Here is a 14,440-nt window from a genome sequence, read left to right as displayed (position 1 = left end):
AAATAGATATTTGGAATTGAGATCAGATTACCTGCAAAGCTGGACAGTGGAGAATCGGTCAGGGGTCTTTTAACAACATACATCAGAAACAGGAAAGATGCCCAAGACAATCCAGAGCATACCACCAGTAATATTACCTTTGACTAGGGCATTCCATCACACTTATTATGTCACCTCTCAACAGCTTACTAGAACTGCTGCTAATAAGTGGTCACACACCACTGGCCCTCCTATATATGTCCTGGAGCATGGCAGCTGACTTAGAACAATGAAGACAACCACAGCAATCAATATATGTCAAGAAAGGACCTCTTCATATCCTTAATTTGGAACAAAATTAACATTTGAAATTCCATATAAAACTAAATTCACTGCAAAAAATCTTTCCCCTCCAAATGCTTTTTAACTTCAAATCCCCATGATTTGTGAAGAGTAAGTTTTGCAAAATCATAAATTTTATCACTTGTTTTGAATCTCTGCGAACATGAAGACATGTGACATGGTCTGAATGTTCTTTTACTCTCTTGGGATGCTCAGACCATCAAAATTTCATTAGCCTCACAGCAGTTCTAGCGCCTTCTTAACTTGAACTGTTGGCCTCTTTATCAATAAGTAAATGAAATCTAATCCCTTTTAGTTACTAAACTCTTCTTTGAAGTTATAACTAGAACATCAGGCACTCGGCTTGCATAATTTTACAAATGTTGAATAACATTTTTTTTCTGGAGGAAACAGCCTTATTCACAGTTATTTCAAATAATGAAAACAGTCAACGAATATTCGCATGTAAACAGGATGAAAACGAGTCAGTGTCTGGTTTCTAAATTAGTTTTCATTTCGGTGGGATATTTTACACTTGTCCTTCTTGCTTTGACCTATAGTGGTATAATAAAAGTTCCATGGACACAACTCAAGCAAGTACAAAAATGAATAAAATTAGACAAAGTAATTGAAAGTGAAAGGAAAATACAATTGAAAAATCAATAGTCTTTCAAAATTAGAGCAATTAAAAATACCTGAAGATGGAATTGAATTATTTTAGTAACTCGATGCTAGAAATATTTTACTAGAAGTATTAATCTTGCTAAAAATATGGTTTTGAGGACATTGTTTACAAAGATGTTAGAAGACCATGTGTATGATTACAAATTTTAGTTTTTACTATAACCCAGCTTAAGAAAAAAAAAAGATAGTATTTCATATCAGAAAAAAAATCCTCAATACTCTTGTTTAATTCTGTAATTCAAAATTATAAGGTCTGCTACCCCAGATCTTACTGTAGTAAATTACTTTAAATGGAATCTTCTTTTTTCTGACTAATCACTGAAAACTCAGAACAAATAAATTAATCTGAAATGTTCCTATAAATTTACATGTTAAATCTACAACATAGCCAGCATTCAATAAGGGGTCATATCTATTTTATTTCCACTTTTGTTTTCTTCCTTGAGCTGACTTCATTAGAAGTTCTTAGACCATCAAAATGTTTAAAAAAACAACTACAGCCAAATCTTGGGAAAAGAGTAAACACAAGTTTAAGTCATCACTTGCCCAAATCAACAAATATTGTTTTTGACACTTTATACTCTTAACTTAGCTGGCCTGTTTACTCTCAACGAATGCTACCAAATGTTTTGAATTTTAAGGCAAGGCCCATGACACTCTCTTCTTGTCTCTTTTCATTCTGTTTCTTTACAACTTGGAGAAATCTTAGAGTGATGCCTTTACATCACTCTAAGAACAAGGTCTATGAGATTCCTGGGGAAACAAGTTTCTCTTCTAATTACTAATAATCCATGCAAATGGAGAGGGTCAATGGCTCCCTCTTTCCTTCCCAATCATTTGGATATTATATATTGTTAACTAAAGGTCGCATAGTTTATAGTTTTATATTCTCTGAAAAGAAAAAATATGGCATGTGTTTGGGAATTCATTGTGAGATAGTTTTAGCATATACGTAATTTAAAAATAATAAAATTAATTTACATTAATTAATTTTACAGATACAATAACAAGACACACTTTTTATTAGAGAGAGAAAAAATACTACAAAAGTTGTGGGTAGAAAAAGCAAGCTGACCCATCCGAAAAAATAATAATGAATATGGATATGGATGGTCTATGATGCAGATAATCAGCATCGAATGCATTATCCTGCTGCATTCTACTCTTTTCCTTTCTAGAACCATCATAAATTTTATCGTGTATTTTAGGAGTTTCAAATGCCAAATATTATATTTGAATACAACCACTGTATCTGCAATTATTCAGAGCGTTATGTGAAGATGCAGATGGACAGGCAGCACAGTCTATGCCAAATCTTACATTTTTAAGGTTAGTGACTTCTGAATCAACAATGAAAACTGATACAAACACAGGTTTTACTAAGGTGTATGGATTAGCTCAGGGATACGTTGGCAGTCTGATTCTAAGATTCATTTTGTCAGAAAGCACTGCCCTTGTTTTCTGCTTTGGGTTGGAATAAAGCCAACCTTCACCTAAAACTGACACTTCCAAAAAGAATACATTGAATGCATATTATTAATTGATTTTGACTTCGGTTCAATGCACTAAAGTATTCTATATAAGGTATGATATTGTTTTAGCTGGTTTAAATTAGACTTTTTTTTTCATGACTAGAAAGGAGATACATACTAAGCAGTAGGAAGCACCAGGCACCACTTCATACTGTGCCTTAGCTGAAATTGAAAGCTGACAATAGACCTGCTTTCCTATTACAAGCAAAGCTGAGAAAGTTGCTCGATACATAATAAAAATGAAATATCATTGGTAAAACGACCGTCTTTCTTTTCAAATGTCATGCAATTCTTCCATTTTCATTTTCTCTTTGCTTTTTGATGCATCGTATACACACAGCATTAATAAGTAGATTGAAGTAGCAAGTGTGCTGTTAATATTAAATGCTGAAGGGGAAATGTCTTTTTGTTATCTGGTGCGTTGGCACTGATGCTCCAATTCTTCCTATAAGCAGCATTGACTAAAAATTAAGTTTTCTTTTAAATCTTTTATTGCATATAAATTAACTGTTTTTATTATCCTGCACTGGCAATAAGAAAAAAAGTCCCAACAATTTATAAAGACATTTTTCTTACAACATGTAAAGCTGCTATTTGGATGTCCTAAAATCCAATTTTTGTGTGTGGATTTAATGGCATAGTAATCCAGTCCCCAAAGCACATCAAAGACCACACTCCCCCTCTTTACCAATATTTCAATTGCTCTCATCAACTAGTAAGTTTAAAGCATGATCAAATTTGTTCTTCAATCACTTGAGCCCTGTTAATAAACTATTCTGTGTGCTCACTCATCCATTCTAAGATTCTGCAACTTCTTTGAGATACCTTCAAGAGGAATCTACAAAGACATCTTTGATTGCAAGCCGGCTCTGCGGTAAACTTTATCACTACTTGCTTTGCAGCTCCACAGAGGATAACAGGTGACATGGTCCAAGATAAGTCAAAGCTAATCTTTTTTTTTTTCTGTACACTATTAAACTGTTTTTCAAAACTATAGCTAACACATCATAGACTGCTTGCATAATTTAACAATCTCATGTTGAATATTGATTTTTTTTTCCAGGAAAAAAATGCATTATTCAAGGACGTTTCTTGAGCTTTACTGCGTTAAAACAAAAAATAAAGGAAGAAGCAAGAGAGAGAAGAAAGATGGGTGAAAGAAGAAAGAAAGAAAAACAAGCACGCGTAGTCAACCAAAACAGAAGCACTGAACGCCGATGTGATAAATCAAAAAAATGCAGCTTACCGGTCTCACTGTCCGACTTGTTTTCGTGCTCCGTGTCTGTCAGGGTGAGGGCTGAGTTGGACCGGCTTGACAGGCAGGAGCTGCGGCCCGACTTGACCCCCCGGCCCCAAAGTCTCATGGCATGCTCTGGGGACATCACTGCTTCATTTTCAGTATCAGCATCTGACCCTGCACTGAGAGAGTAACCTCTGTGGGGGAGCCCCATTTCCGCACAAAATGCCAGTCCTCTTCGAGTTGCTGGTTCACAAACTCCTAACTGCCTTAGGGTAAAATTCTGTCCTAATTAGGGGGAAAAAAAGACAACAACTAGTGAGTATATGTTTAGGTTTAGTTTCAATGTTTTATTTTTTTTCAAAGAAACTCTCCATCAAGTACACACTCAAGCATTCAGGATTTTCAGCTATCCGAACCAGGTGTTTACATTAGCACTGCATGGCCTATGGTCAAGTGGGTGCAATTATGAGGGTGGGGGCGGGGCTCCACCGCTGACTCTTCACACACCCCAGCTTAGAGCTCCTTTGTCAACCTTTAACCCACAAGCACCTCCAGAGAGATGGGCAAGTAAGGCCGCACAGACCATGAAAACTCACCCCTGAGAAAGGATTAGTTACCAATGATATTATTTTGTTTAGCTGACAAAAGCAGTAGAAATTGTCAGAATTATTTCCTATGTCCTGGCTCTAGTCCTAAATGATAGGATTTTCCCACCCAGATGTCACTTCTTTGGAAGAGAAAAGATTTCCCTCAAGAACGAGTTTCTCATTAAGTAGGAAAAAGAGCTCGGTCAGTTTTTAGTCTATCTTCTCATCTTAACCAAAAGAAACATGTATTGTGCGTGTGTGTGCGTACATATACTAAATTTCGGGAGTATAACATCTTGAAAATTTGCAGACATCTGACTTTCTAGACTTTTAGCTTAATAAACACCTGGAAACATCTATATTGATTAGAGTAAACCATTTTTTTCCAAATAAAGTGCACTCTAAAAATATAGTGGGAGTGCTACGTATTTAAAAATTAATGGTAAAATAATGTCCCCTGCAAAATAAATGGCTGTGAACCCTGCAAGCCTTTACTAATAAATCGAGCATGATAAAACTCATGACACTGCAATAACTTAAAGCAAAAGTGTTTAAATTAGGTGACACTTTAAAACGACTGCTGTTATTAATGACGTTTCCAATCCTGTACTTATTTTTGAAATTTCTCATATGTTTATGATACTGTGGATGAGAAGAAAGTGAGAAATGTTTGTTTGCAGAATTTTTTATATATGGCTCTTCCATTTCTTGGCATGGTAGAGTCTGAGATTCAGACATCAACTGGATTCTAAATACATGCAAAGAATAGTATATACGGACTGATTTAGATTCCATCACCCAATACAGACCTTTTAAGACTTTTAAGCATTTATATTACTCATAGTTTTCATTTTCCTACTTCTATCTCTTAAATCTATGAACATTTGAATGTTAATTGGTTGGTGTGAGAAATAACAGATTATATCTTTTAAAACAGATTATATATTATTTGTGATAAAATAATGTTGAATCTTCTAGGAAATGAATTAGACATAATGCATAATATAGCAAATGTTTGGTTGTAAAGATATTAGCAGTCTCCAGGCCTCTGTACATTTTAACTTGTGTGGTTAATCACTTTATCGCTGTGGTCGTATCAGAAGCTGGAATCAACTTCATCTTGGCCGGATTTCCAAATGGATTCTGACAATGACACCCATAAATAATGGAAATCTGTTGCTACAATTAGCTACAACTCAAACTGTGCTGATCAGAGAGATGTGAATAAGTATCTGAACCAAAAAGTATGTAAGAAAAGGAAACAGGAAAAAAAAAAACAGAGAGAGAAGAAAAGAGTGAAAAAGAGCCCGCTGAACAGTGAGAAAGTGGGCAAGTGGGCAAGTCTGATGAGGTAAGACACAGTATTGTCAGTATTTTAAAAATAATTAGTGTGGATTGTACTTATGAAAGCATATCCTAAAAGATCAACATCGTGGACAGTTAATGAAATAGTTGTGGAAGAGCTTACCAATTGTTATTTATATATCAAAATTAAAATGGGGGAGGGGAAAAAAGGGTCAAAAACAGTTAACTATTACCATCAAACATGCTGATTTTTCAAAATAATACAATATAATTTTTAAAGCGTGAAAATGTTAGAATCCTCTGCATCTTTCCTTTATTTTGGGAGGTGCCGCATTGGAGAATAAAAATAAGAGAAAAATTAAAAGACAGTAAAAACTCCCTTTCTAATTTCTGAAATGTAACTTGAAACATTTTCCATGTTATTGACTTTTCGAACTGTTGCCATCTTTGATGCAAAAATCTATGAGGTGAAGAAAGGCAGAAAACTGCAGTCTTTATTGTTGGTTATCCAGGTATGTAAATACAGTTTGCTTTCCAAATAAATATCCAATAGATCACCTCTATGAATTGATTGATATGTGTATCCCAAACTCCTTAAAAATCTGACCCTCTGACATCAATATCTCACAATGATTCAAAACTCTGAAGGGCTGTTTCTGAAATGCAAGCTAGCAAGCGAGCTGTTGGATTTCCTTACTGAATTAAAGTTTGCTTTTGTTTCCACTAGGAAGAAACAATATCCTCAACCTCCAATGGACCTATGTGCACGTCACTATATCACCCTAGTTTTCCATCTTTCGGGGCTATTGTGACTTGGTTTAAGAGATGCTTATGCAAGTGTGAATAGCATTAGGGAAAGGCTAAACAAGAAATGGCTTAAAAATAAACACCTGGAAAAAATGTAAGTGATAATCATAGAGAAATGTAGAATTTAAGTGTGGGGAGAGGAGAATTTTCAAATAATTTTAGGATAGCTGCACCACCACTACAGTTGACTCAGTATTACTTTCCTTTCATTCAAAAATATCTCCAGCGCAGACACGCCTCAGTGCTTGAAATTCTGTTATTGTCAATTCTCTTTGGTTAAGAATTCTTGCTCGTAGGGTCTCTTGTTTTAATTCAAACATCCCTGAGGAGATCCAGTTATTAAACTAGAATGAATTAGTCTAGTAGATTATTTCCCACACTCCAGCAGTGTTTAGCAAGATGGGCTATGTTTATGGAAAACACATGCAGTTTTGACAAACAGAGGGAAGATGGAGAGGAGAGGTTCCTGTCTGGGAGAAGAGACAATTGGCTGAGATACCTTGGAGGTGGGAAGGTTGGGCTGGGAAGGGTTGTTGAGGGAGGGCTTTGAGGCAATGTAAAATGGAAAAGAGAAAAGCAGAAAAAGCCAGCAAAGATGCTTTTGGAACCAGGCGAAAAACTTGACCATTCTACTTAAAGTCAGCTTTGGCTTCGAATAACATGAAAGAGATAAGGATATATTTATCTTACTTCCCATGGTTTCTTCAGATTGTGTTCTTTGCGATGGTTCTAACACCATTATCTTAATTTCTTTCTTTGCCCTTTAGAGTTTTTATATTAAGTCTGTTTGGCTGAGACTGGTGAAATAAGTATTTATCTCCTGTGTGTTGAATTTTGGTAACCTTGATCAGTAGGGCCAACAACAGTTTCCCATTACAATTTGAAACAGTACCAAAACAATAAATTGCAGCAGGAATACAGTAACCTGAGATAAATTCATTGTGATTAAAGGTTACGTGGATGAGATGAGACATTTTTGTTTATGACACTCATAAATTTGAAAATGTATAAAAGAAAACCTGAATTAACACAATCTAGGCAGGTTATATCATTAAAAAAAAGTTCACATTTAAAAAAAATGAGTGAGGGTGTGTGACAAAGTGGAAATGATCATAAAAGCATAAACACTTCAAGTGAAGCTGGCACATAGCACAGCTACCCCTTTAATAAAAGAAGGGGATCAGAAAAATAGGTTAGGTGTTTGGCCTTTTTCTCACATAGTGTGTTTAACCTAGTCAGACAAGGGAGATTTTTCAAAGCTGCAATGCAGTGATGTTCACCAATAGGCAAGACATCCACCATCTCTGTGTGGATTTAAAAGAAAAAAGACTGAACAGAGGGACTAGTCTCAGGGTTACACAGGTGACCACAACACCAAGTGGAAGGCGGTTCAGTACTCAAACTCATGGTATTCTCTTCTTTCCTATATCCAGATTTCTGTAATATCTAGACTTTTGCTCTCTCTCTCTCTCTCTCTCGTTCTTTTTTAAAAAAACAGTTTTATTTAAATATAACTCACAAAGCATAGTGTTTTTATTTAAAGTGTACAATTCAATGGCTTTGAGTATATTCATTGTACTGTGCAACTACTACCACAATCAATTTTAGAACATTTTTATCACCCCAAAAAGAAACCTTGTTCCAATTACCAGTCATTTCCCATTTCCCATCTTATTCTTCCTCTCTCCCTAGCCCTAGGCAACCATTAATCTACTTTCTGTCTCTATAGATTTACCTATTCTGGACATTTCAAATAAAAGAGATCCTACCATAGGTGGACTTCGGTGACTGGCTTCTTTTACGTAGCCCAGGCTCACATAGTAGCATGTATCAGTACTTCATTCCTTTTTAAGGTTGAACAATATTTCATTGTGTGGACACACCACGTTTTATTTATCCGTTCATCAGTTAATGGACATCTGACTTGTTATCACTTTTGGGCTTTTATGAACATCTGCGTACAAGTCCTTAAGTAGATATATGCCTTTGTTTCTCTTCAGTATACACCTATGAGGGTCATATACATATGACCCACCTATGCTGGGTCATATAGTAGCTCTATATTTAACCTTTTGAGGAAGTGCTAGACTGTTTCCACAGTGACTGTACAATTTTACATTTCACCAGCATTTGAGGGTTCTAATTTCTGCATATCCTCTCTCATCAGCATTTGTTATTACTGTTACTGTTGATTCTCTTCTATGTCACTGCAACCTTGTAATGACAAGGAGGAATATAGATCATGGCATTGAAATCTGGGGGACAAACCAAGAATCATCGTTCTCTTAAAAACAGTTGATTCTGTGGGCCTGCTTTGTGAATTCATTATTACTTTATCCTACCATTTTTTCTTTGCCTTTTATTATGCTGCTTTAGTACTTAAAAATATTATTCTATTAAAATTAAAAATGTTCTTTAGTTCAAAAAGTCTACTTTGCTTTGAGACTATATCCTATAGAAATAAAATTACCTGATCTTAAACATACATGTACAAGTAATGCCTACTATAGCATTGTTGTAAAAATTAAATTAACTGGAATGTTTACCAGAGAGGGGAAAGCTGAGTAAGTTATAAATCCCATGCATGGAACACTATGTGGCTGGCATAAAGAGTGAATTTGGAACTATATCAAAGGATCTGGAGGCAAGTTCATTATATATTTTTTTTAAGTAAAAAATACAAGTTTCAAAGTTGTATGTAGAGTATGATCCAATTTTTGGAAACCAAGGAAGAGAGCCAATTAATTATTAAGAGCTTACAGTTTTGAGTATGAATAAAAGTCAGGAAGGCTAAAAATATGTCATGATGGATCATTTAGAAGGGAATTGTAAGTGAAGGAAATCAGTAATTTTCTATTTTATAGTTCTGAATTTTTACTTTTTATGATAATTTAACTAATTTAAAAAAACAAACAAAAATTAAAGTCTACCTTCTTTTTTAAAAATATATTTTTTAACTTGCTATTTAATACCTCCTAGTCAATAATTAAGGGAAATTAATTTATTACCTTCTCTTGGAGAAGTAAGCTTCAAAAATCCTTTTTTATTTATTATAAAGAAATAAAGCCATTTAAGAAATATGGAAGCAATATTTTTCCCTCTTTCAATTCTTGAATAATCATTTCAATTCCTCCTTTTTCCATCATCATACATGGATTTTTTTAAAAAGAGAATAACCATCCATTTATTATATAGTAACAACCCTCAAACCAGTATCGGAAATGAATAGAAGAATCAATAGAAATTTAATACGCAGAAATAAAGTAATATATAATTATCTTTAAATATTTTCTTTGGGTATTGTGAGTTTGAATGGAATTATCTATTCTCATACATGGAGTGACATTCCTCCAAGGATGGAGTGTTAACACAAAACGACAAATTGGGCAAACATTTCTTATTTGATGCTTGTGGAATTAGTGTCACCACCATCTTATCTGGAGTTCCCTTTTTTGCTGTGTTTGCAAAATGATAAGAAGATCACACAGTAATAGAAATGTATGTAACTTTTTTCCCTTTGAATCCTAATGCATATTTTATGGAACACTCCAAATGCTTTAACCTTCTTAGGTTAAATTTGTCAACTGTTTGAACAGAATACCCATCCTTGAACATGCAACAGAAATTTCAATGAGGGTATAAATCTTTACTTATGAGGCTCTACACAAAACTAAATTTTTTAAATTAACTTAAAATCCCACTAAATACCTTAACTCCTCCACCCCATTTTATATAAAATGAGAATATCTTCAACTGCTCACTCAATTTATCTATTAATATATTAACATCCATAAACACATACTGATAGTCTCAGATTCCTAGAGGACAGAGCACATAGCTACTGTACACTGTACTTATAATCTAATTTATTACTCCAAACACAGTGTAGTAGAAGCCATTGCAGGTTGCCCCCTCAGCAGTCATCTGAACTCAGCTGTGACAGGTACCTGTCAAGGGAAATGTAAGGCTAAGGCTCTAAGGTGAACTTGATGAGAAGGGTGAGAAGGGAAAACCCCAAGTATGTTTGCAAGCAGAGAAAGCAGGATTAGAATGAATGGCCCCAGAGAATATGCCTTTTCTTCAAGATAAGATTTGTGAGGGCTCCAGGGGAAGACAAACATATGGACAGAGGGCTTGGTGGCTCAAATGAGAAAAATTAGGTTGTGAGTCTGATGACCGGTAGGAAACAGTATCTTCTTACATGTGGGTCATGAAGGATTTATATATCCAACCACAAAATCGTGCAGTTCTGATACTGGCAACCATTTGTAATTAAAGAAACAACTTTCAAATTGGTTTTTATCAAAAGCACTCTGAAAATAAACTTGCTTCTTATTTTTACTTAGCAGTTATTGCTTCAGAACAATTTAAGACCCAGTGATGATAACATGCCTGCAATACATCTGCTGGTATCTGACAGTCAAACTGTAGTAGGTATTGGTATAAATATGCGTATGGTTTGGCACGAAGCAGCAGGTCTTTAATAATTGTGACTGAAGCGTCACCGCAGTGATTCACAATGTGGATCCAAAACCGGCAACGTGGCAAGGAACTAGGTAGGAGTTTAGCAGTAAGCCAGGAGCTCAAGACATCAGACCAACAAAGGCCAAGGCAGGGGGAAAGGATTACCCCAACTGTGTCCGGAGGAGGGCTATAAGCTATATCTATCTACTCACACCTTCTGGTAGGTAATCTACAAAGCGGGTTGGCCGCCAAGCCACTTGCCTACTTAACAGCCAAAATTAGTTAACAATCGGTTAGACAGGGGAGCTGAAAGAGGGAGCTAAGAGGAAAACATTAACATGAAACATTGATAAACTGGAGCTGTTTAACTTATGTCTTTAAGTACAGAACTTTAAGGTTGGGTAAACATGACCATCTAAATCCTTTAATCCTGCTACTGACATTTATAGTGACTGAGAAGGATTAATCATTTTGATCTCTAAATGAATCATTTTAAGTAGTTAATATTTAAAAGTCATAAACTTTGGAGTTGCGGTAATTAGCCCAGTGGGGCTGATTAATTCTTCAGGTTTTTGTCTTTCTTTATACCACCCTATTCTCACAAAGAAAAAGTTTTCTCAGCACCAGTAAGTATGTATTTCAGAAAACATGAAAAAGGGTTTTAGATTCCTTTCGTTTTTGTACGATGACAGAGGTGAGGGGGAACACTGGGGAAATGAAAAGTTTGGGGTATAACTGGAAATTCATAGCAGCATTAAGTGCTGAATGGTAAGACCATATGGTCATATTTCTTTTGAAGTCTAGGATCAGTTCCCATTATTCATTATAATGGCATCCAAGACTAAACTAAATCGCAGTCTTTAAAATTAAAAGCATTTTGCTCTTGGCTCTCAAATCTTCCTCTTTCACAATTTCCAACACGTCTGAATTGTGTAATATATTTTCATGATGCAAAAAAAAAAAGTACAAATGCAGAAAATGAAAATAAGAAGAGTAAGAAAAAAATGATTTCCGTTTCATTTCCAAAGCAGAATAAAATGGTATGGAAAGACACATAATTAGTATCTTAAAGCAGTTATTAATACTATTTTTACATCTGCCTAATGCTAATGGTGACATTTTAAAATAATACGTACTACCTTCATGTTCTACATTTGACAAATATGAATTTAATTCTTTTAACCTATCTGGAACATACAGTATATAGAAAGATTTAAAAATTGTTTATCATTTTAGTAATATTCTAGCAATAAAAATGCCAAAAAAAAAGTAATCTATATCTAAGAGCGAAAAATGGGCTTTGTTCTATTTGGATATTGATGAAAATATTTGAAAGGCACAGTCCCATCTGTATGCCACCAACTCTTCATTCTCTCCCTCAGCACAATCCTGGATGCTATTATCTTAATGGGCAAAATGTCTTCATTCAGCAAAACATTATAATGCAATGGCAGCAGAGGTTGTTTTTAAGAGGACTGTGGTTAAAGTTCAGTAAGGACAATGTGACTCTGCCGCAGCACCAAATGAAATCTCACTCTGGCTAAAGTTGAATGAAATGGAGAACATACCCCCCAAACTTTCCATATTCAACTCCACTCGTTTGAACATGCCTACTCTTTGCTTTCATTTTTGAAAGTATTACTCCTCGGGTAAATTTGTGAAATACACAAATCTTAAGCAGACACTTCAGTGAGTTTTAACAACTGTATGCATTACAAACCCAACCAAAATATGGCACATCTCCATCACATGCCCAAAGTTCTCCCATCCCCTGAAGTCAACCCCTACCCCCACGAGCATACATTGATTTCTTTTACTGTAGATCTGTTTTTGTCTGTTCTTAAACTTTGTATAAACAAAGATAGTATGTACTCTGGATCCTGTCGCTTCATGGGATGTCTTTTAGATTCTTTCCTGTTGCTGCATGTATCAGTTCAGTAGCTCATTCTTTTGTATTGCCAAGTTATATTCTAACGCGTGAATATATTACAATTTACGTCCACTCACTTAGTTATTCCAATTTAGGCCGATTATGAATAAAGCTGTTATGAAGACAGTCTTTCATTTGTTTTGAGTAAATACCGAGGATACCAATTGCTGGGTCAAGAGGAGTTACTTAAAATTATGTTTAGCTTTCTATAAGAAATTGTCAGTTTCTAAAGAAATTGTGCCATTTTGTATTTTACATTCCCATCAGCAATGTATGACAGCTCAGTTCTTTCACATCCTCCCCAATATTTGGTGCTTTGGATCTTTTTAATTTTAGTCTTTCTAGTGGGTGAGTAGTTGTAGCTCATTGCGATTTTAATTTTCAGTTCCCCGATGGCTAACGATATTGAGAATTTTTTCGTGTGCGTAGTAAACATTTTTGTCTTTTCTGTGTAGTTTCTGTTGCAAGATTTTTGCCCATTTTAAAACTGCATTTTTAAATCTTTTTGTTATGAATTTACAGGAGCTCTTTATATATTATGGATGAATCCTTTGTAATATCTGTATGTGTATGTAAAATTTTCTTTCAGATTGTGGCTTGCCTTTTTATTTTTTTAAAGATATCTGACAAATAGAAGTTTAATTTTGATGAAGTCTAATTTATCAATTTTTCTTTTACGTTTTTGTCCTTTTTGTGACCGAAGTCTAATTTATCGAGTTTTTCTTTTATGTTTTAGTTCTTTTTATGACCTTTCCAAGCTCTCTATGCCCATCCCAAGGTTGCAGGCATATTCAAGAATGAGTTTAGTTTTTTACTGTCGTTTTCAAAAAGATTGTGTTTTTGTTTTGTTTTGTTTTGTTTTGTTTTTGGTAGAAATTAGACAGATCATACAGTAGAAAATGACTGGATTTGATTCTGGTCATTTCTGGCTGTGGAACTCAGCAGCTGCTCACTGAGTGAGCATTTTAACAAGTTTTGGTCTCAGTTTTTCTTCATCTATAATATAGATTTGGAGGATCTCAAAGGTCTTCCTTCCAATCACATAAGTCTATGCAGAGGCAGAAAGAAGGCAGCACGATGGAATATGAAACAAAGCTGAGAACAATAGCATCAAGAGTTCGAGGAAGAAATAAGAGAATAGGTTTTGGTTGAAAGTATGAGACATGAGGGTTAAATTTTCCTTTAGCATCAGGAAATTTTGGTTTATATTTCATTCCTAAACTAAATTGGAAACACTTTGCCATCTCCCGCCTTAACCATCGTGTCTGGAGTTCATCTTGAACCGAACACCAACCATCATATCCCAGGCACCGTGGGCATTAACAAGCTGTGTCTGCCTGTCTTGAAAAGTGCTTTTCCTCCCCATTCACAAAGTGTAGAACCAACTTGCTGCAGTTCCAACACAGGGATTAAGTTTAGCGTTTGATCTTTGGAGATTTAAAATTGGAAAGTTTTCCCTCACAGCTCTACTCTCCGAATAACCAGCTCTGTTAATGTTTTGCTGTTTTGTCTTATCTCTTTTGTCTGTCCTCCCTCCCTCCCTCCTTCCTCCCTCCCTCCCTTCCTTCCT

General features: G+C 35.1%; 1 protein-coding gene across 1 annotated transcript in view; it reads right to left on the bottom strand.

Annotated features, from left to right (window-relative positions):
• Positions 1-14,440, bottom strand: part of TENM3 (teneurin transmembrane protein 3) — a 546,591-nt gene that overhangs the window by 376,863 nt on the left and 155,288 nt on the right. Inside the window, 1 exon segment of the mRNA XM_039882598.1 lies at positions 3,784-4,062. Within this exon segment, the coding sequence (XP_039738532.1) occupies positions 3,784-4,062 (279 nt within the window).

This window comes from Pteropus medius, unplaced genomic scaffold (assembly GCF_902729225.1).
Source record: "Pteropus medius unplaced genomic scaffold, Ma_sr-lr_union100, whole genome shotgun sequence".
Lineage (NCBI taxonomy): Eukaryota > Metazoa > Chordata > Mammalia > Chiroptera > Pteropodidae > Pteropus > Pteropus medius.
The sequence above is the reverse complement of the archived record's forward strand: the minus strand, read 5'-3'. Positions and strand labels throughout refer to the sequence as shown.